Genomic DNA, 24257 nt, shown 5'->3' on the forward strand with positions numbered 1-24257 from the left:
TTAAATATGCCTGGGCTGAAATTTTAGCATTCTTTCTGTCAGTTCATATTAACTTTCTAAGCTAAAGTAAATAAATTTATATAATATGTTGAATCAGCAAATAAGTATTTTAAGTAAAAAAAAATATTTTTAAAGAAGAAATGCCTAATTTGAATATGCATGCCAACAACACAGTACAAGAAAATAGGGGAAAAGGACACCCACTATGGCATTCGTTTTTAGACTGAATAAATACTTCCATTTATCAAACTTGTGACTTTCTATTAAGGCACCCAATAGTTTCTTGGTGAGTAATTTTCTCAAAAAGTGGCAAATAAAATTTTGTTTGAGGCTCTCATGATATGCCAACCACAATGAATCACTTTCCTCTAATGTAGCTGAGCTGCTTTATAACATTAGCTATACAAAAGGAAAGGAAAGGAAAGTTAAGGAAAGGTGCTAAAGGTCATAGTTTGCATTTGTATAGATCTTTACAGTTTGCAAAGCACCTACATGGACATTATCTTATTAATGTTCCTTATATGGCATTGAGATGAATATTACTATTATCCCCATTTTATAGATGAGGAAACAGAGGTCTAGAAAAATTTTTTGCCCAATAAACACATGTTGGGAGAAAAAGGAAAAGGAAGAAAAGAAGAAAGGATAAAAATGTATCTTACAAAGGTCAAGATGGTAGACTGAGCAAAAGTATTTGTTTTTCTATTTTCTTTCCAAAATTCCATTCAGATGGCAGAAAAGATACACATGTTGTAAAAACAACTACAAAAGAAGTAAGGATACAATCAGCAGATAAACAATTTTTGAGGAATTTCTGAGTATTAGAAAGTTTATGTTGGCAAAAAACCACAGCAGAAAAAAACTACTAAAGCAGACTATTGCTGAGTTGGAAAAATTCTAAACACAGAAACCACAGGTACAATGAGCAGGAGGGGCCATTGAGCAAGAGTGGTCACTAATATCAAGGACAGGACTCCCTGAAGAACAGTGAGGTCAGTCATGCCCCATCCCCTCCACAGGCCAACAGAGCAGTTGGTGAGAGATTTCAACATGTCTCTTTCAAATATTGATAGATGAAGCAGGCAAACATTAGCAAAGATACAGACTTGAAAAATTCAATCTGCAATCTTGATTGAATACATATATAAATAGTCCCTGTACCCAGTTATCAAGAATGAACATTTTCCTCAAGCACACTTAGAATGTTTAAAAAGACTGTCCACATATGAGGCCATAAAGCACGTTTCAGCTAATTTAAAAGAATAAGTATTACAGATACCACATTCTCTGACCACCATGCAATCAAGTTATAAATGAGCATGGGTCATACTTGTGAAAATATAATTAAATAAGGTATGGGTCAAAAATATCATAATGACAATTTTAAAAACCACTAAAACTGAATAATAAAAATACTATATGTCAAAACTTAAGGATGCAACAAAAGTGATATTTCAAGGAAAAAAATACCATCTTTAATGCTTATATTAGAACAGATTAAAGGCTGAAAATTAATGAGTTAAACATAAATTTAAGGAGATAAAGAAATAAAGAAAAAAATCAAATGAATAAATTCAAAGAAAGTAGAAGTAAAAAGAAGAGCAGGACTAAAAAGAATAGAAAACAAAGCTTCAGTACAGAGGGTCAACAAAGCCAAAAGTTGCTTTTTTTCGTAAAGATTAATAAAATTGATAGACCTCTGGTGAGAATGGTCAATAAAATAGAAGTCATAAAGGAACAATGTTAGGAAAAAACTAAGGACATCTGTAGCATCTGAAAAGATAATTAGAGGATATAATGAACATGTTTATGTTAAAAAACTGGATAACTTAAATGAAATGGACAAATTCCTAGACATATATAACTTTCAAACATTATCCAAGAAGAAATAGGAAGGTTTAATTTTCCTACAACCATTTAATACAATTCAATACTCTTGAATACAGATTTTTAAAAATCATCTAGACAAAATAGTCACATGTAGAATTAATTTAATAAAAATCAAAATATATCATAACCAAGTCAGATTTACCCCTGAAACGCAAGGATGGTTTAACATTATAATGTCTATTTCTGCAATTAGACAGATTAAAGAAAACTACATGATCATCTCAATAGACAGAGGCAATGCCTTAGATAAAATTCAATACCTATTCATGATTAAAGAATAAATCTCTCAACAAATACAATAGAATTTATCAACCCAATGCAACCAAACACTTTCAACAAACTTCATTTTTAATGGCAAAATGTTAGAAGCATTCCCTTTAAATCAGAAACAAAATAGCACTGCCTCTATTCAACATTTTATTGGAGGGTCCAGCCAGTGCAATACAAATAAGAAGAAACAAAAGGTAAAAGAATTGAAAAAGGAAAAAAAAAAAACCCAAATGGTCATTATTCAAAGTCATTATTCACAGATGACATGATTATGTACTTAGAAATCACAAAGGTTAAAGACGCAGACATAGAGAATGGACTTGAGGACATGGGGAGGGGGAAGGGTAAGTTGGGACGAAGTGAGAGAGTGGCATGGACATATATACACCACCAAATGTAAAATAGATAGCTAGTGGGAAGCAGCCACATAGCATGGGGACATCAGCTCAGTGCTTTGTGTCCACCTAGAGAGGTGGGATAGGGAGGATGGGAGGGAGACGCAAGAGGGAGGAGATATGGGGATGTATGTATATGTATAGCTGATTCACTTTGTTATATAGCAGAAACTAACACACCATTGTAAAGCAATTATACTCCAATAAAGATGTTAAAAAAAAAAAAGAAATCACAAAGGTTCCTACAGACAATTGATTTAAATAAATAAGAGAGTTTAGAAAGTTGCCTGGTTGCATTTCTAGGCATTAGCAAAATTTAAAAAATAATTTAAAAAATAAACATAATTTACAATAACAAAAATATAACAAGGTAGGTAGGAATAAATCTAAAATTAAAAGTGTACCAGACCATGGGGTGGGATAGGGAGGGTGAGAGGGAGGGAGACTCAAGAGGGAAGGGATATGGGAACAGATGTATAACTGATTCACTTTGTTATAAAGCAGAAACTAATTTTAAAAAAAAAGTGTACCAGACCTTTATGTAGAAAATTATAAAACCTTATTGAAAAAGGTCAAAGATGACTTAAATAAATGTAAGGTTTAAGGTTTAGAGTATGTTCCTGGATATAAGGGCTCAATATTGGGATGATGTTAGTGCTCTTATATTGATCTATAGATTCAATACAGTTCTGATAAAATTTTCTAAAGGATTTTTCAAGGAAAATTGATGAGCTAACTTCAAATTTCATAAAGAATGTCTAAGTATAACTGAGACTCCCCCAAAGTAAGAATAAGGTAGAGAGATTTCAATAAATGGTCCTGCAACAATTGATTACCAATATGAGAAAAAAAAATTAGATCCCTTCTTCACACTAAGCAGGCAAATCAACTCTAAATGTATTAAAGACATAAATGTGAAATGCAAAACTTCAACAATTTTAGAAAAGAACATAGGATAATAACTCCATAACCTCGGGCTCAATAATTTCTTAAACAAGACATAGAAAGTGTTAACACAAAGAAAGAAAACTGGTAAATTCAAATACACTAAAACTGAAGGCTTCTGTTTATCAAAAGACTATAAACATTTAAATACAAGGCACAGGGACTACCCTGGTGGTCTAGTGGTTAAGACTCTGCACTCCCGGTGCAGAGGGTGTGGGTTCCATCCCTGATTGGGGAACTAGGATCCCTCATGCCGAGCGGTGCAGCCAAAAAATAAAAAAATAAAAAAAAATACAAGGCACAAACTGGAGGAAATAGTGTAAGGAATAATAAGCAGAGGATTCATATTCAAAATACATAAAGAACTCTTACGTCAGTGGTGAAAAAAAGAAGCACCAAATTTAAAATAAGAAAATAGTCATGAACTGGCATTTCATGGAAGACAAAATGTGAATAACTTGTACACATGTAAAAATTATACTATATTGCAAGAGTTAGTGAAAAGAGAAGTGTCAACGAACATATACTAATAATGTTTTATACCTAATGTATCAGCAAAAATTAGCCTGTCTGATAGTGCCAAACACTGACAAGGAGATAGATAATTGAGAACCCTTAAACACTGCTAGTGAGAGTGAAAATTGATGGAACGCTTTAGAAATGAATTTGACGTTATACTGTAGAGTTAAACAAACACATACTCTATGACCCAGTAACTCAACTCCTAGGTATACATCCTAAAGGAATCCTTGCACATACATGTGAAGAGATATGTTCCAAAATGTTCACATCAGTATCATTTATAATAAAAATTAAAAAGAAAAAGAAACATGGAAAGAACCTAAATATCCATCAACAGTAAAAAATATGGTATATTCACATAGAAGGATGCTTCGTATCAGTGCAAATAAATGAAATATAGCTATATGCATCCGCCTGTTGAATAAAAGATCAAGTTGAATAAAAAAAATCAAGATACCATGTCTATGTAATTCAAAGCCAAACAAACTCAAACAATATATTCTTTAAAGATACATACATATGTGATAAAATTATTTTTAAAAAAGCAAAGAAACGATAATCATAAAATTCAGGATGTTTCTCTCTGAGGGAGAGAAGTGAGGGGGACAAAACTAGGAGCAGCATACAGTATTGAAAATGTTTTATTTCTTTTGTTGGGTGGTGGGCTCATAGGTGTTTGTTTTATTATTTTGCTTTATAACTTGCTTATATATTATATATATTATCATATATATTACATATTGCACATTTTTTAGAAATAAAAGAGAAGGTAAAAAAGGTACTCAGAGACTACCACTCCACAAAAGGGCTGGTTTCATGACTGAGTTCAACAGACCTTCAAGAAAAGGCTAATTCCTCTGTTGTTTAAACTATTTCAAAGCACGCTAAAGTATGAGAAACTTTTGAATTTACTTTACAAAACTAGCAAAACCCCAGCCTAGCCCAATAAAAGAGAGCCATGAACCAATAGTACTCATTTTTATAAAAAAAGACAAATTTCAAAATAAAATATTCACAAATCAAATCCATCAGCAAATTTAATGAATAAATCACTATGATTAAGAAAGTTAAGTTCCAGGAATCCAAAGAGAACCCAACGTTAAGAAATCTATTAATAGAGTTCCTTATCTAAGTAGATTAAAGGAGAATTCCATATCAGCATTTCATGAAGGCAAACAGGGTTTGATAAAATTCAACAGAAACATAGAAGGGAAATTGTAACTAGATAAAATTTATCTACCTAAAACAATTGGCAGGCATCACACTTAGTGATGAAATATTAGAAGCTTTCCCATTTAAGTCTAGAAGAAGACAAGAATGTTCATTTTCATTGTGCTAATTCAACATTGTATCCTGGGAATCCTAGCAATTGCATTAGATAAGAGGTAGAAACAAGAGGCACCAGGTATCAGAAAAGAAGCAAAACTGTCATTATTTGCAAGTCTTAGGCATATATACACACATATACTCATAGACACACACATCCACACATACACATACCTTTATGCTTGTAAATATGTAGGAATGGTTCTAGAAGGACAAATGCCAAATTGTTACTGATGGTTTCATCCAGGGAGGGAAGAGGGATAGGGTAGGAAGTGAGGGTAAAAAGGAACCTTTAATTTTTTATTCTTTGCATTTCTTTATTGCTTGAACTTGTTTTACAATAACAACAGCTTTCATAATTAAAGAAAAAAACAATTAAAAATGTCAAAAGTCATATGGCTAAACATGGTAGACCCAAGGCTCAAACTCAGGTCTTATATTATCAAGGTAGTTCCACACAGTTGGTTTTGAAAATTGTATTCATAAGAAGGTGAAAGAAAGGTGGAGCCACTGAGAATTGTGCACAAAGAATCAGTCACTCAGGGCATTACACTGATCCTTCATTCCTATTTGCCACAAATGACACTCCAGGGACTAATAATGATGGCTAGCTACTTATAAAGTTTGTCACCGCTTACAAAACAACCCTACCTTCACTATTTCACTTACTTTAACCCTTAGGAAATAATTTCAATAATCTATGACCAAGAAAATGTTCCACAAAGGTAATCTAAATGATGTCATAAAAATATAATCTTAAGACTGTAGATATAGAATTTCTGGAACTTCCAAAGGCACAGAAAAAAACTCCAACCCTCGGGATCCAGGTGACTGACAAACCTTCTCCTGACACATCCCTTACAATATGATTGTGTAATCTGAACTGCTTCCAGAGTACGCCATGTTCTTTCTTATTTCTGGGTCTCTACATATCTTTTCCTTCTGCCTGGAATGTCCTCCCTATTTTTCCCCTTAAGTTGCCTACCCATCTGTGCAGAGGAGTTAACATAGCAGACCTGACTACTCTCCTTTAAAAATACCTGCTTATGGGGCTTCCCTCGTGGTGCAGTGGTTAAGAATCCGCCTGCCAATGCAGGGGACATGGGCTCGAGCCCTGGTCTGGGAAGATGTCACGTGCCACGGAGCAACTAAGCCCGTGCACCACAACTACTAAGCCTGGGCTCTAGAGCCCACGAGCCACAACTACTGAGCCCAGGTGCCACAACTACTGAAGCCCACGCACCTAGAGCCCGTGCTCCGCAACAAGAGAAACCACCGCAATGAGAAGCCCGCACACCGCATTGAAGAGTAGCCCCTGCTCACCGCAGCTAGAGAAAGTCCGTGCGCAGCAACGAAGACCCAACACAGCCAAAAAAAAAAACACCTGCTTATGATGTTGGCCATAGGCTGGTGTCTGGGAACTTGGATTTTGGGAGGGTGCTCACCATTCCCAGAACTGGTAAGAGTGGCTCACTTGCATGTACTGTATGAACAATTTGGTTTATGCTGAACAGCTGTTTCCCTTTGGGAGTCTGTAATGTTGGTACATGGCAGGCAGAGAGTGCCTGCGTGGCCAGCCCCCAACAAAGACCTGAGGTGCTGAGTGTCTACAGCTTCCCTGGTTGGCAATACTTCACACGTGTTGTCACAACACATTGCTGGGGGAATGAAGTGGGCCCTGTGTGACTCCACTTCATTGGAACTTTCCTCTGGTTCCCCCCCAGCTTCACCCCATGCACCTTCTTCTTTGCTGGTTTTCTTGTATCCTGTCACTGTGATAATTTACAGCTGTTAAGTGCAACTATATGCTGATGTATAGAATCACTGTGAATCACTGAACCTGGGGGTTGTCTTGAAGAGCCCCAACGCAAAACACTGAGTTTTTCAAATTGACATTGTCTGTCAATCTTTCTTCACTTTCTTAGGCAGATTTCACTGCTTCTTTGCCTCTGCTTTTGCAATTAAAGAGAGCTTCTTATTGCATAATCATTAATTGTTTGCACTCTGTGCCCCTTTTAAAGTATAAGCTCATCAAAGACAAAGACCTTATTTTTTTACCTTCCTTTTTTCAGCACTGAGGTGGCACACTCTGGTAGCATTTGCAATAGTAATTGTAGTAATAGCCAATAAGTGCTGCTTACTCTGTGCCTGACACACCAAGCTAAGAGCTCTACACATTTTATCACATTTTAAAAATATTTTTTTTAAATTGAGGTATAGTTGATTTACAATATTATATAAATTTCAGGTGTACAACACAGTAATTCACAATTTTTTAAGGTTATACTCCATTTATAGTTATAGGCTATATTCCCTGTGCTCTACAATATATCCCTATAGCTTATTCATTTTAGGCATAGTAGTTTGTACCTCTTAATCCTATGCCTCTATCTTGCCCCTCTCCGTTCTTTCTCCCCACTGGTAACCACTAGTCTGTCCTCCATATCTGTGAGTCTGTTGGTTGGTGGTAATCCTTCCAACCACCCTTAAAATAGCTACTGTTGTTATCCTCATTGGAAAATGAGAAAACAGAGGGGTTTTAAGTAGGTGTTCACTGAATGAATGAGCCACCTAAAGAACATCATTTTAGCCCTTAAGGAATCACTTCATTGAGCTGAACTTGTGTTAGGCCTATTAAGTCGTGAACACTTCACCTTGACAGCTGCTATGAGCAACTGTTGAGGATGTTATCTATCACATATTTTATTACTAAGTGATTTATTATTACATCATGCATATTATTATTTTTTTTAACTAAAAAGACATGCTCACTGCACACAATTCAAAAGGTACCAAAGGTATATAGTAAATCATAAGTCTCACCGGCTCTCCTTCCCCAGCCACTCTATTTTTCCCCTCATTTTCTCATATATCCTTCCAGAGAGAGGATGGACAAATACGTTAACACATTTCACAAAAAGGCTACCATTTTATACACGTTGCTCTTTTCTTACCTAACAACATATCCTGGTGGTCATTTCGTATCTGTGCGTGTAGAGCTACCCCATTCTTTCTGAAAACCTTGGTGATGATTGTCAACCAAGAACAGAACAACCCAGTATGGGGTCGGTGCACGGGTTTGAAAACAAACAGAGAAGGACTATTCCTTCTTTCATTTTCTGGCTGCAGGAGCATTAAACTAAGAGGTTTAATGCTAGGTCCACTCTAGGTCCCTAGAATACCCTTGCCCTTGTCCCAATAGGACAGCATTGGTGTCCACTTGCACAGGCTGTGTGCATCCCCTGAAAGAATGTAAAGGACTGTGAGTCGGGCTGGACTTTGGGTGCATTTGTCCCCTACTGACGGACATTTAGGTTGTTGTAACAGCTACATAGTGGAAAATGGTTTAAAGGGCATTTTGCACATTCAGAGTAGATCTATTTGATAAAGTATTAGAAATGGAAAAGTTGCGTCAAAGAGATACTTATTATTTATTTTTAATTAAATACATTGAGATATTAGTCACATGCCATAAAATTTGCTCTTTTAAAAGGTACGATTCAGTACAATCACAAGATTGTGCAACCATTACCACTAACTCGGAAACATTTTCATCACCACAAAAGATAGCCCGTACCTGTTAGCAGCTGAGATATTTATTTTTAATTTTGATATGTTTTGCCAAATTGCTTCATCAAAATTAAAATAAACGTCTTTTTGGCTCACTTCTAGGAATCTGTCTCACCACAGTGTACCAACTATACAGGTTTCCAGTTGCCTCTGCCACCCCCTCTGCATATATAACTGTATCGCATTGGCCTTATCTGAGAAGGTTAAGTCCAAGTTCAGGAAATGTACACACACATCCTCACACAGCATTCTCTTGCATCCTGCAAATTAACTGGATCCTGGCACACTTCCCACACTGAAAAATGCACCCAAGGTCCAGCCTGATTCACGGTCCTTTACCTTCTTTCAAGGGATGCACACAGTCTGTACAAGTGAACACCAATGCTGTCCTACTGTGACAAAGGCAAAGGCATTCTAGGGGCCTCAGTGTTCTTAGTTTAATGCTCCTGCAACCAGAAAATGAAAGAGGGAACAGTCCTTCTCTGTGTTTGTTCTCCAACCCATGCACCGACCCCATACTGGGTTGACAGTCAGTTGACTGTCCTTGGTTGACAGTCACCAACGCAACAGTGCCAGCAACAGGACGCCAAATAAGACTTGCTTTGAATCTCACCCCCTCTTCCCACCACCTGCCAGCCCCTGGTTATCTGGAAGGACCTCACACCCTAGAAAACTGAGTCTGTGAGCTCCTGGTCGGGGTTTGCTGCTTGGCGTCCATGCACACTGAGAACACAGCCAGCCAAACACCATGAGGTGTATGACACCCTCTTCCCCTTCCTTCTTTTTCCTCACGTGTTTTTATAAACATCGAAAGGGAAGGTAATTAAAACCTGCAAGAAAACCCGCTGGCCGAGAAACTGAAAATCTGGGTGACTTGGGGATGACACCACATGTTTACGGGTGCGTTTTGTAAGTAACATGGTTATAAAAAAAGAGGCTCTTATAAAGAAATGCCCCATTCCCCAAAGCTCCATATAAACGACATTCTTTTTAAGGAGCGGGGGGTGGGGGGGGAGCAGTTCATACTCATGTTCTTCCTCATCATTTCATTTCCAACAAGGGGAAAGGAATCTTAATTGTACAGTTTTCTAGGAGCACAGTAGTTATGGAGCCAAGGCTTTGCAGCGGCACACACACACACGCGCGTGCACGCGCGCACACACACACACACGGAAGGAAGGTAAACTAGAAAGAAAAGAGGAAAAGGCACAGGAGGGTCTTTATTTAGCATAGCAGGGTAGAACAAAGGAAGAGACAGCAGGCATTCATCACCTCTGATTGGCTTTTCTGAGTATTAAGCACACGCACACACACACACACTTTAATTCAAAAGACAGAAGTTCTGCCTTCCTCTCCTGAGTGCTAAGTGCCGCCTGAACAGTCAAGATTTGGATGAGCCCGTGTAATCCCCTTGAATTTTTCATCTGCTGTGCTGACTGTAAAGTGAAACAGAGCCACTGGCCTCTCCGCATGTGGCACAAGGCTTGAAGCACACACATTGCAGAGTGGCTTCCCCGGGAGCCAGCTGTGTGCAGGTAACTGGAGCCTGCCCTTGGCCCCGCTGTTAATAAGAGTAATTGGCACGCCACTGAGGGGCTGTTGGAGCGCTGTGATTTGCTCTGTATGGGGGTCTCCCCAGACCATATGCGTATGCAGCGGTGATAGAAATATTTTCCATATGAGCTCTCCTCTCACATGCTTAAGTGCTCCAGGCTGAGTCAGGCTGGCCCATTTGTCATTTACTCCACTAAAAAATCAACAGGGAAGTTGCGAACTTCAACTGCAACTAGAGGGTAATGGTCTGCTTTCCGCCTCCGCATCACTAACCCATTCAGTTCCTCCAGCTCCCATTCAAGACCCCGCCTCCCCCCACCCCACAGGCCCAGAAAATATCTGCAGAGCAGAAGACATGGGTAACTAATAGGCTAAAAGCCTAGAACAAATGACCCATTGCTGCACGCCTCTGTACCATGTCTGCTTTGAACAGAGTAAAGAGCCTGCTGCAACCATAGCTTGCCTTGCAGCGTGGATTTGGGAGCAGCTCACTTCCACTCCTCTTAGAAAAGGGAAAGTCATTACAGGAGGCTTTCAGAGCCTGCTCCGTCCCCACAATGCTAACAAAAGGCAGAGCTGTGAAGTGGCCCAGTGGCCTTTCTAGGAGATACACTTTTCACTTGGCTTTTCAAAGAGGAAGATGGATTCAGGAAAAAAGGCTGTCCTTTCATTACTCAGCCATCAGTCTCCAAGACTTTTCATCAGAATAAGGAGTAAAAGCAGTGGACGAGGTAAATTTGTTGCAGGCTTATTTGCAGGTGAGGGTGGATACACCTATGTGCTTCCCTCTCCAGCCCATATGATCATCCCTTCCAATTGCTGTGTCAAAAACTGGCTCCTACAGGCATTTATGATGTTCAAAAATGTATCCAGCAAACATATGAGCTAAACCAATAAGAATAAATCATCCTCATGGGTCTTAAACATGCCTCCCTTCTATGGTAGATCAGTAGAGCTGGGACACTCTGAGCCCTGTTATGTATCACTACCCTTCTTCAAACCTATGATACAAAGTTAAACACAGATTTTTTCCAAGCACATCAAAGCAAAAAAGGAGGAAAATGTAATGCAAAGGCAGCAAAGAAAAGCAATTCCTCTAGTATGCACCCTCTAGCATGCATATGCAATACTGGAGAAAAATTCACAACAGGTAATAGTCTCTATTGGAATCTGACATGTACATTTTTTTTTTTCAACAACAGAACTAGAAACGTACATGCTCCAGGCATCTGTCACCAAGACCATGCCAATGCCCTGGTGTGGCAGCTGTACCAGAAGAAGATTTTAGAAATTACAGGATTTTTCAAGAAGAAAAGAAGTCTTCCTGTAAGAAAAGGCAAGGCAAGCCTAAAAAAGCAAAATCAAGCATGACTCTTTACACACCATAAAAACCCCTTCCTTGATCCCTCTTGGTAGATAGAAGAGGAAATATAATGCTGACGAAAATACAACTTCTGACAAGATATTTTATTTGGCTTACCTCTCCCCCAGGTCTTGCTAACACTGCTGTTTGAACGTGGAGCAATGTTAATATCAGGTAGCTGACAAACATTATTACCCAACGTTAGAACTACCCTAGAGGAGAAGTCCGTCTGCCAAGTGCTAACAGCTAGCAGATGCACTTGTGTCTCGGGATTCCAGCCCTGGAGTTCCGCTAGGCACCGCGCTGCTTCCCTCGGCTCTCCCTCACTGTACTACCCGGAGCTCCGAGCTCAGCCTCTGCTCGGAAGAAAACTGGTAAGCTGATCTCTTCATGTAATAACTTCTCCCAGCTGGGGGAGGGGACAGGAGCCAGCTGGGAGCTGGGGGGCTGCCTTTAACCGAAAGCAGAAAGGGGAGGGACAGAAATGATCAATGTGGAGTTCCGCATCTGGTCTCATTCATGAAAAGGGCTCCAAGGTAAGCACTCCACAGGCAGGCAGACGGCCCCTGCTTCATCAACTGAGGCAGGCAGGAGGCAGTGAACTGCAGCAGGATAAGCCCTAGGCTGGGAGCTGGAACAACTGGGGCCTTCTTAGTCCAGGATCTGCTACTGACAAGCTGTGTGTGCCTGGATAAGTTGCCAACCCTCTCTGCTCCTCGACTGGTTTTCTCAGTGGTACAGGCAAGGGTTGGGTCGATGACCTCTGAGCTCCCTTTTAGTTCTGATTTGATGGCTGCAGAAATCTAGGCAGTCAAAGGCTGTGCTATCAAGGGCAGCCTCGAAGAGGAGAGAAGTCACACTATGCGTTTGACTGCTATGCGTTTCTGTGCCGATCACCAGGACAGGAATGGATGGGAAGTGAGGAAGCCACTATAACCTCCTCCTGCTGCCTCACGGGGTCTGTGTCTAACCAAGAGCTTGAGGAGTTATTGCAGGCGATGTAAAAATAAATGGTAAGGTGGGAACAAGTGAAACCCAGGTATTAGATGACACTGGCATAGTGCATGAAAGCAGGATGGTTTTAGAGCCATACCTCTGGGCAGAATCACACTGACCATCAAAGTGGGGCTTATGGACAGAGGGAGCCCAGGAGCAGGCTGGGGAGCAGGTCTTGCTAAAGCCTACAGTGAGCCCCAGCCGTTCCACCGGTCAAATGGGGAAAGGCCATCTGCTGGGTTTTGGTGATTATCAGTGAGGTCACCTAGGCACAAAACTTGGCATAGTTCCTGATACACAGTAAGTGCTAAAGACATCGGCTTTCTCTTTGATCTGAACAAGTATTGGCACTCAGTCCCAGAAAGTAAATTAATAAACACTTGAAAAGCCTCAGGTTGTGGGCATTTTCCTGCATTAATGAGGAAACTTTAAACCAAACTGCAGTTTGTAGCCACTTCAGAATGTTTATTATCACCAGTCATGTGACAATTTACTAGTGGGAGTTTTCTTGGTGGTTGGGTGAAGGGACTTTCAATCCCTTTTTCCAGGGCTGTAAGAGACAGAAGGTAATGGTGAAGATAATATCTCGTTAGAGAAAGGAAGGAATGAACTTCTTCTCTTCCCCTTCCTCTTCTGCTTTCTCTTTCTCATTCATTATTATTATTGCCTAGCATGGGGTCTGTTATGCTAGGTGACTGAAGGGGCACTGTCATCTACTCAATAACCTCACCAGAAACGCAGGAATTGTCTAAGAAAACCAAACTTCTTGAAAGACCAGGGGTCTTGTCTAGTCCGGGGGTTGGGAAACTTTCTGTAAGGGGCCAGATAATAAATATTTGTAGCTTTGCAGATCACATGCTTTCTGTGGCAGCTACTCAGCTCTGCTGGGGTAGCACAAGAGCAACCGAAGGCAATACATACAGGAAGGGGTGGGCTGTGTTCCGGTACAACTTAATTTACAGAAACAGGTCGCGGGCCAGATTCGGCCAGAGTTTGCCAACGCCTGGTCCACACGCTTCCCAATCATCCTTCAACCCACTGCAATCTGATTTTTAACACCTTTTCTCCACTGCAAGGGCTCTGGAAATATCACCAATGGCCTCCATGGCACAGACTGCAAAGGATAATTTTTCAGAGCTTATCTTATTTGGCTTCTTTGCAGCATTAACCATGGCCTTTTTTTTTTTTTTCATATTGTGGTAAAATATACACAGCATAAAATTTTACCACTTTAACCATTTTTTTTTTTTTTTTTTTTTTTTTTTTTTTGTGGTACGCGGGCCTCTCACTGTTGTGGCCTCTCCCGTTGTGGAGCACAGGCTCTGGACGTGCAGGCTCAGCGGCCATGGCTCACGGGCCCAGCCGCTCCATGGCATGTGGGATCTTCCCGGACCGGGGCACGAACCCGTGTCCCCTGCATCGGCAGGCGGACCCTCAACCACTGCGCCACCAGGGAAGCCCTAACCATTTTTAAGTGTATAATTCAGAGGCATTTTAGTATATTCACAATGTTGTACCACCATCACCACTATCCATTTCCAGAACTTTTTCATCATCCCAAACAGAAACTCTGTATTCATTAAATAATAACTCCTCAATTCCCCCTCCTCCCGACTCCAGGTAACCTTTATTCACCTTCCTGTCTTTATGAATTGGCCTGCTCTCGGTTGCTCAACTAAGTGGAATCATATATTTGTCCTTTCGTATCTGACATTTTACTTAGCATGATATTTTCAAGTTTCATCCGTGTTGTAGGATACGTCAGAACTTCATTCCTTTTTAAGGTTGAATAATATTCCACTGGGGCTTCCCTGGTGGCGCAGTGGTTGAGAGTCCGCCTGCCGATGCAGGGGACGCGGGTTCGTGCCACAGTCTGGGAGGATCCCACACGCCGTGGAGCGGCTGGGCCCGTGAGCCATGGCTGCTGAGCCTGTGCGTCCGGAGCTTGTGCTCCGCAACGGAGAGGCCACAACAGTGAGAGGCCCGCGTACCGCAAAAAAAAAAATAAATAAAATAAAAAATAATAATATTCCACTGTATAGATCAGGGGTCCCCAACCCCCAGGCCGCGGACCAGTTGTGGTCCGTGGCCTGTTAGGACCCGGGCCGCCCAGCAGGAGATGAGCAGCGGGCTAGCGGGAGAAGCTTCATCTGCTGCTCCCCATCGCTCCCCATCGCATTATTGCCTGAACAATCCACCCTCGCCCAAGCAAAAACTGTCTTCCACGAAACCGGTCCCTGATGCCGAAAGGTTGGGGACCGCTGGATATACCACATGTTATTTATCCATTCATCTGTTGATGGACACTTGGATATATTAAATGTACTCCAAACTCAACGGGTCTAAAACTGAACTAACGTTTCCCTGAAACCTGTTCTTGCTGTTTTCTCCATCTCAATGAATGACATCATTGCCCATCTAATGGTTGAAAACCATTAGGTGTTATCTTGAGTTCTCGTACTTCCTTACCAAACCATCACCAGATCTGACTGAGTTTCCTTCTAGAGCTCTCTCCAATCTGTCCATTGCCCCAGATTCCTGCTGCCTCTGCCCCCATTTGGGCCTCCACTAACCCTTCCTGACTTTTTGTAGCAAGACCTTGTAACCTCCCTACTCTGGTCTTTCCCCTTCCAAACTTCTTTCCCCACTGCAACCACTGGAATTCTTCTAAAATGTGAATCTAATCATGTCACTCCCCTGATCCTTTTTTTTTAAACTTTTATTTTGAAATAATTTTATATTTACAGAACGTTTGCAAAGATAGCACAGAGTATCATGGTATATCTTCACCCAGCTCCTTCTAACGTTAACATCTTAAATAGCTATGGTACCTTTAAGAAAACTAAGACATTAACATTGGTACAATGATATTAACTAAAATAAAGACTTCAGTCATATTTCCCCAGTTTTTCCCCAATGTCCTTTTACTGTTCCAGGAGCCCATCCCAGGATTCCACATCTCTTTGGTCTTTTCTGGTGTGTGACAGTTTCTCAGTCTTTGATTTTTTTATGACCTTGACACTTTTGAAGAGTATTGATTAGCTTTTTTGTAGAATGTCCCTCAATTTGGGTTTATCTGATGTTTTCTCATAATTAGACCTGGTTATGGGTTTTGAGGAAGTATACCACAGAGGTGAAGTGCCCTTCTCAACACATTTGTCAGGGGCACCCTATATCAACATTCCTGGTGATGTGGACCTTGATCACTTGGTTGAGGTGGTGTCTGCCAGGTTTGTCCACTGTAAAGTTACTATTTTTCCTTTTCCATACCTTATTCATTAGAAGTGAGTGAGCAAGTCCAGTGGAATTAAGCTCCACTTCCTGGAGAGGGAGTATCAAAGAATATTTGGACATATGTTAAAACCATTACAATAATTAATACATATTTTGGGGGAGATACTTTGAGGTTATGCAAATATTCTGTTTCTCAAAGTTTCATCCACTAATTTGAATATTCATAGGTAGATCTTGCCTGCAGCAGTTATTACTGTAGTCCTCTAAATGGCTATTTTCTGTTTCCCATCTACATCTATTAATCAGAATTCATCCGTATGGAAGATTTGTCCCTCCTGCCCCATTTATTTATTAATTCAATCATCTATTAATTCTTCCCTGCTTCTGAAAACCTTTTGATTACTCTCCATTATGGATGAAGTCCAAACTCCTTAATGTGACACTGGCGAGGCTGTTTATAATCTGGTCTCTTCCTGCCCTTCCAGCCTCCTCATCCTCTTTTCTGTTCACACACACTCCACTGTCCAGACGTCTTGCGCCACAAGAAATTATCCCTAAATGCCATGTGTCCTTGTGCCCCGTGCCTCCCTTCATGCTAGTCTCTCTAGAATATCATTCCCTCATCCTCAGTGGGTTAGCACCTGTTGCCCTCTGCCTCTTTGAAAATCCAGCTCAAATAAGCACCAAATACTGGAAACCACCTACATGCCCATCGATAAGGATTAAATGAACAACTTGTGACATCCATAAAATAGGATACTCGGCAGCAGTAAAGATTGAGCTTGCTTCCCATATAATGAAACATCTTCAAGATTTATTCAGTGAAAAAAAGTAGGATGCACAACAGTGTAATTATTATCCTATTATTTGTGAATATGTGTTTATAATTGCTGGTATACATAACTATCTGCAGAAGAACACACCTGAGGCTACCAACAGTGCCTGCTTCTAGGGAGGGGAACTCAGTAGCTTCAGGGCAGAAATGGGGTTGAAACTTATGACAATGTAGCCACTTAGTCACGTGTGGTTATTGAGCCCTTGAAATGTGGCTTTTCCAAATTGTGATGTGTTATAAATGTAAAATATACTTTGTCCAGTGGGAAGACCTGGTATGAAAAAAGAATGTAAAATATCTCACTAGTATGCTTTTTTGCTGATTAGATATTGGAATGATAGTTTTATATATGTTGGTTTAAATAAAGTATGGTATTACACAACTTGTTTTGTTTTACTTTTTAAAATGCAGCTATTAGAAAAATTTTAAATCACGTATTTCTATGGGGCAGCACTTCTATATCCCTTTCATATTAACTGAATTGTCAAACATGTGAGTGTATTGCTATTCCAAAAGTAAATAAAAATGAGGTAATAATAACAGTTAATAATAGAAAGAAATAAATACATACACAAACCCCCTCCATCAATGATTCACTTAAATGTCACCCTTCCTGGGAGTTATGCCTTGACAGGCTCCCCACCAAGCCGAGGGCACTGCCCCTGGCCTTTGTCCCCAGGCATCCTCTGATTTCCTCCAGTGCAATATTTATTGTAATTGTTAGCTAATGTATCTGCCTTCATCAGTAGAGAGTGAGGCCTTGATGACAGGAGATGTATCATTCTGTGTTCCCATGGCTCCACACGTTGCCTCATTCAGTGTGCATTGAATTAGGGAATGAATGCAAGAAAGCGTCCTATAGGAAACTCTCGTCTGCTTGTGATGGGAGGAGAGGTCTTCTAATGGCACATTTTAGATACTGCGAACTGAAAAATGAAAAGGAGAAATTTCCAGAAACTGAATCCCTCCAGGAAATGCAGACAATTTCCAACCTAACTTTTGTGTGGCCTAGATAGAGAAAATATAAGTGAGTGGGAGAAATATGAGTAACAAAAAACAGGGAAAACAAATGCAAATAGCACCTTTAAGGCCATTTTATTTCCTGCAAAGAATGTCCATCCCTTTAGGAAGGAAGAAGTAAGATGCCACTTTCTCCACAGAAATATATACTATATGGCTAAACAGGTCAAACTACTTTTATTTCCTTAAATATGCTTACATTGTATGGAATAGGTGGAAAAAAAATCTTTGTCAAGAAGTTGGCTATTGGTCTGGGAGCAGGTGTTAGTAATTAACTCTCCCTTTGTGCGGACCATGGAGCCATTAAATAGCCAAGGAAGTGGGAATGCAGAAAGCAAAGGGGAGTTCTCAGCTCTATTCCCCTTAAACATAAGGAAAATCATGAGAAGCTCCAGCAAAGGGAGTCACAGGTCCTTCCCTTTCTCTAGTTTCTGCTTATGAGGGGCCAAAGCCTGACTCTTGTAACCAGTAGGGCACCTGTGCTATTCGGCTGAGCACGTTGCAGGGTCACTGAAAGGAGGGCTATGCTTCTTGGCTCGCCTTTGAATTTGAGCCAGGAGCAGGGCCAGAGACACGGTCAGGGAGATGCTTACACAAAGTACAGGGGGTAGGTAGGCTCATCCTACGTCTGAGAGGACACCAGGGAATGAATGCAGACATCAGGACCATTCTCATGTTGACCACATTCTTTATTTCAATTATTTACCCTAAGGCAGAGGTTCTCAAATTGTGGTCCCTGGACCAGCAGCATCACTATCATCAGGAAACTTGCTAGAGATGTAAATACTTGGGCCCCACTCCAGACCTACTGACTCAGAAACTCTGGGGGTGGGCTCAAGGATTTGTGTTGCTCTACCCAACAGTTCTCTGTCTAGTAACCTGAATTCAAATTGTATAACTTGGAAGTATTATTTTATTAAAAACATATTTTCTTAGAAAATTTGACTGTCAGATACTAAAACATAGCATAAAGCTATAATAATGAAAACAGTGGCAAATACTACCAGTGTAAGAATAGACATTATTTACATAAGTAAACATGGAAAAGGATTTAGGGTGCAAGCAATGAATCACTACAGATCTGCAAGGAAAGGGTGGAAAAGTGTTAGGAAAATGGCTATTTGGGAAGTAAATAAAGTTATTTCCATAAATTATACCATATGCTAAAAATAAACTGCAGGTAGATTGAAGATTTTAATGCAAACAATAGAAGTGTGAAAGCAGTAAAAAAAAAAAAAAGGTCAATATTTCCGTATTCTTGGAGTGGGGGAGGACTTTTAAGCATAGTTCTAACAAAGGCAGAAATCATAGAAGAAAGATTTATATGTACTTTTAAGATTTTGTAAATCAAAAATGTACATACCATTAACATAATTTAAAGTCAAATACACAGTAGAAAATGTATTTCACTAGTAAATAACTTAAAATATCAATACTTATCATGTGCTGGGACTTGGAGAGACAGGGATCAGCAAAAGAGACTCAGTTCCTATCTTTGTGGAGCTTGCTGTCTGGTGCAGGAGGCCAACATTAATGAAACCCAATAAGTAAATTAAAAATTGCAACATGAAAAGGTCTGCAAAGAAAAGATATGTGGTGATATAAGAGGCTTGTCCTCATTAGGGAGATTGGCTTGTGACAGGAGCAACAATGGGTTTCACAAGGACCTGAGAGGAAGCAGGTGTGGATGCAGAGAGAGTGGGAGAGTGGGAGCACAGCATCAGATTAGGCTGAAGACAAAGGGAGGAGCCAAGATAAAGAGTTCCATCCTTTTCCTAAGGAGAATCTGTTTTAAAAGCAGAGGCAGCAGTTACATGACTAGAATTGCATTTTGCAAAGGCTACTCTGTTTATAGAGAAAGGGCTGAAGAGAGGCAACAGTGGAGGCTGGGAGACGAGTGAGAAGATTCTGGCTGGAGTCCAGCTGAAAGGGATAAGAGCTTAAACCAGGATGGTGAAAAGAAGTGACCAATTTCAAAGGTAATTTACAACATCTATAAAGGAAAAGGGTTTGTGTCCATAATATATTTTTAAAAACCCATAAATCAGATAATGTCTATTTTAATAGGGAAAGGCTAAAAGCAATGTCCAATAGCGAAGTTGCTAAATAAAGTATGGTGTATCCAAAAAGTGAAATCGCATCCAATCATTTAAAGAGACTATGTCATATATATTTATTGATATGGGTACATTTTGATATTATATTGTTTTAAGACAAAAGTAGGCCACTTAAATGGAAGAAGAGTCTTCTCAACAAATAGTGCTGGGATAACTGGATGTCCACAGGCAGAAGATTGAAGCTGGACCTCTACCTCACACCACACACAAAAATTTACCCAAGATGGATTACAGTCTATGACGGGCAGAATGATAGTCCCTCAAAGATGTCCATGCTCTAATCCTCAGAATCTTCGAATACGTTGCATTACATGGCAGAGGGTAATTAAGATAACAAATGGAATTAAGGTGGCTAATCAGATTACTTTAAAATAGGAATAGTATCTTGACTATCCAGGTGGGCCCAGTGTAATCATAAAGTTCCTTAAATGTGGAAAAGTGAGGCAGAAGAGGAAATCAAGAGTACAGCTGTCCTTCCCTCGGTATCCTGGGAGGATTGGTTCCAGAACCCCATGGATACCAAAATCTGTGGATGCACAAGTCCCTCATATAAAATGGCATAGTATTTGCATATAACCTATGCACATCCTCCTGTATACTTTAAATCATCTCTAGATTACTTATAACACCTAATACAATGTAAATGCTATGTAAATAGTTACTGGCATGTGGCAAATTCAAGTTTTGCTTTTTTGGAACTTTCTGGAATTTTTTTTCCCAAATATTTTCTATCTTCAGTTGGTTGAATTCACAGATGCAGAACCAGTGGATACTGAGGGCTGACTGTAATTTGGTGTGAGAAGAACTCAACTTGCCATTGCTGGCTTTGAAGATAAAAGGGAGCCATGAGCCAACGAATGTGGACAGTCTCTAGAAGCTGGAAAAGGCAACAAAATAGGAATTCTTCTCTAGCACCTCCACAAGGAATGCAGCCTGCTGACACCTTGATTTTAGCCTAGTGAGACCCATTTCAGACTTCTGGCCTCCAGAACCGTATGAAACTCAATTTGTGTTACTTTAAGCTACTGTTTGTGTTAGTTTACAGCAGCCATAGACACTAATATATAGATCTAAATGTAAGAGCTAAAACTGTAAAAGTCCTAGAAGAAACATAGGAGTAACTTCAGGACCTTGGGTTAGGTGACAGTTTCTTAGATAAGACACCAAAAACACAAGTGACAAAGGAAGAAATAAGTGGGACTTCATTGAAATTAAAGACTTTTGTGCTGCTAACGATAAACACAAGCCACAGGTTGGGTGAAAATGTTTACAAATCATATATCTGATAAGGGACTTATATCCAGAATATATAAAAAATTCCTAAACTTAATAACAACAAAAAAAAAACAACCCAATTATAAAGTAGGCAAAGGACTTGAACAGACATTTCCCCCCCCCAAAATATACAAATGGCCAATAAGCACATGAAAAGATGGTCAACGTCATTAGTCATCAGGGAAATGTAAATCAAAACTACAATAAGACACCACTTCCTACCGGCAATCAGAAATACAGGTAATGACAAATGTTGGTGAGGATGTGGAGAAATCAAAACCCTCATACACTACTGGAGGTAAAATGAAAAATGGTGCAGCTGCTTTGGAAAACAATCTGGCAGCTGCACTATAAAGTTAAATGTAGAATTACCACATGATCCAGCAATTCCAATCCTAGTTATACACCTAAGAAAAGTGAAAACATATGTCCACACAATGCTTTCATTGGATGGATGCTCATAGCAGCACTATTCATAATAGCCAAAGTGTGGAAACAACTCAAATGTTTATCACCTGATGAATGAATAAAAATACCCAAACAATATCATAGTATCTGGCAGTAAAGAGATGAAGTGCTAATACATGCTACAACATGATGGCCCTCGAATATATTAAGTAAAAGAACCCAGTCACAAAAGTCCACTTATTAACTGATTCCATTAATAGAAAATGTTCAGGATAGGCAAATTTATAGAGACAGAAAGTATATTAGTAGTTTCTTAGGCCTGAGGAGGGTGAGAAGAAATGGGTAGTATTTCTTTTTGGGGTGATGAAAATTTCTAAAAACTAGATTGTGGTGATGGTTGTACAACTCTGAATATACTAAAAATATGGCATTATATACTTTAAATGAGTGACTAGTATACGTGCATTACTGTTAATAAAGCTGTTTTTAAAAAGTAGACCATAATATGGCATCCTTAATTCTGTTTGGGGCAAACATAAAAGATGAATCACATTCTTGTTTTTAAAATTTTAGTTATTTTTTTCCTACAATGAGCAGCAGAGGAATAAATGTAGTAAGAAAAACAAAATTATCTTCATTTGGAAAAAAAATGGTGACTATAACAATAAAAATGGGAAAGACCATGAAATAGTAAATTCACAAATGAAGATATACAAATGCAATACGAAAATGGAAGATGAAAAGCAATTTAACATCAGTGGTGACCAAAGAATTACAAAACCAAATAACATCATACCATGTTCACCTGATACACCGGAAAAGAGTTTTTGTGAATGGTAATACCCACTATTGGCAAGAGTTCAGAAAAGCGAGTAGTCCGACATAAGGCTGGTGAGAATGTAAATCAGAACAGGTGCTTTAAGAGCTGGGTTTCTCAAACTTTTGATGTGTACACAGAAGAGCAACCAAAGTTACTTCTTACCCTCAACCAGCTTTCCACCTTCAATCCCCAATCTTATTTTACATTTTACCTCTCTTTCCTCTCTCCTTCCTCCCGACATAAAAGCTGAAAGTGCAGCAAGGCCATACCTAGGCAGGGAGTTCTGACTTCTGTTAACCTCAACTTGCTGGAAACAGCAACAATCTTGGCATTGAATGTAATGGACCCCCAAGCCGTTGAAACAGCCCTCTGAAGGCTGGTAATTGGCTCTGCCTGGGGTATTTCCCCCAGCTTGGATATAGAGCTTGTTCATTTTTTAGTAATAATTTCTACTGGGGTGTTTTATTTTCTTCTTCCCATAAAAAGGATTTGATGAAGATAACTTCAAGGCTGTAGCTACCAGTAAAAAGCCAATATAAATTGTAAAAGTAGATACAGTAACTAAAACCACTGCTATTTAGCACCAACTGATGTTGAGGTAAGCAGCCAGATAGTTTACAAGCCTCTGAGGGTGTAACTCATGTTCTTAAGCATAATTCCAAAGCAAAATCCAATAAACCAAATCATTAAGAAAGAGGTCAAGGTTTCAACAGTTATTGTGTGCATTATTTAATATTTATTGTGCCAGGCATTAGGCGGGGAGGTAGACATGAGCCACATTTAATCCTCAAATCCTATGGATTAAGTATCCCTCATTTTATGGTTGATGAAGCTGAAGACTGGGAAAGGTAAAATTATTTTCAGTATAGTTTGTTTAAGAAAACATACAAGTATATAGACTACCTGAGAAATGCTTTTAGTTTTCTAATTTCTGAATTTCTAATAATCACTTCTGTTTCTCCTGTTTTACTGAGCTCTCCCTTGTCAGCCCAGCACCTGGCATCAGGAATGTTTAATCTAATTTAAAACACAATAAAAGTAGTTAATCACTAACCCTGGCTTTCAGCGGAACTGTTAGGCAAAAAAATCAAATGGTCTTCTTGCTGACAGAGAACCCTGTGCCATACTTCTTATGATCAATATACACAGCGTATTTTTGAATAGATAGACCACATAGTTAGTTTTTAAGCAATTATGAAATTTGTTTTCCCATAGTCACAAAATATAAAATGGCGCTGTCACATTCAGAAAAGTGTCAAGTGCCATCACAAGGAGAAAGTTTTAAAAATTCACCTCGTGTTTCACCAAGTTCATTAGTTAAGGTAGTGGTAGCTGCTGTAACAGATAAACCTTGAGGTTTTCATGGCTTCATTAAGAGTTTATTTCTTATTTGGATAAAGTCCAGATGGTGGGACAGATGGTAGGGCAGGCGGCGCTCTGCTCTACGTGGCCACTTAAGAGATCCAGGCTGCCCGAGGCTCTGCCTGCTTCAGCACATGCTGTTCAGGGTCACCCTGGACATCGACATCCACCTGGCAGACGAGGAGGGGAGAAAGTGGAGGATTCTCACCTTCCACTGGCCACATCCAACTGCAGGAAGGCTAGGAAATATGACCTGGCTGTTGGCCCAGGAGAGAAGAATCACAGGTCTGGCATAGTAGTCAGGATCTTCTGAAGGGGAGGGTTCATCACCGTTACCCGTGTTGTAAAAACGTGT

General features: G+C 39.7%; 1 protein-coding gene across 2 annotated transcripts in view; it reads right to left on the reverse strand.

The window, feature by feature from the left end:
* The window catches only part of THSD4 (thrombospondin type 1 domain containing 4), a 571330-nt gene that overhangs the window by 193875 nt on the left and 353198 nt on the right, over positions 1 to 24257 (reverse strand). The window contains exon 1 of one of the 2 annotated variants that reach the window (XM_060097079.1): positions 11953 to 12024. The exons of the other annotated variant lie outside the window; for it this stretch is intronic. Within the exon in view, the coding sequence (XP_059953062.1) occupies positions 11953 to 12024 (72 nt within the window). Of the gene's footprint in view, positions 1 to 11952; positions 12025 to 24257 lie in introns of those variants that run through there. 2 annotated transcript variants of the gene reach the window in all.

The sequence above is a fragment of the Mesoplodon densirostris genome, chromosome 4 (genome assembly GCF_025265405.1).
Source record: "Mesoplodon densirostris isolate mMesDen1 chromosome 4, mMesDen1 primary haplotype, whole genome shotgun sequence".
NCBI lineage: Eukaryota > Metazoa > Chordata > Mammalia > Artiodactyla > Ziphiidae > Mesoplodon > Mesoplodon densirostris.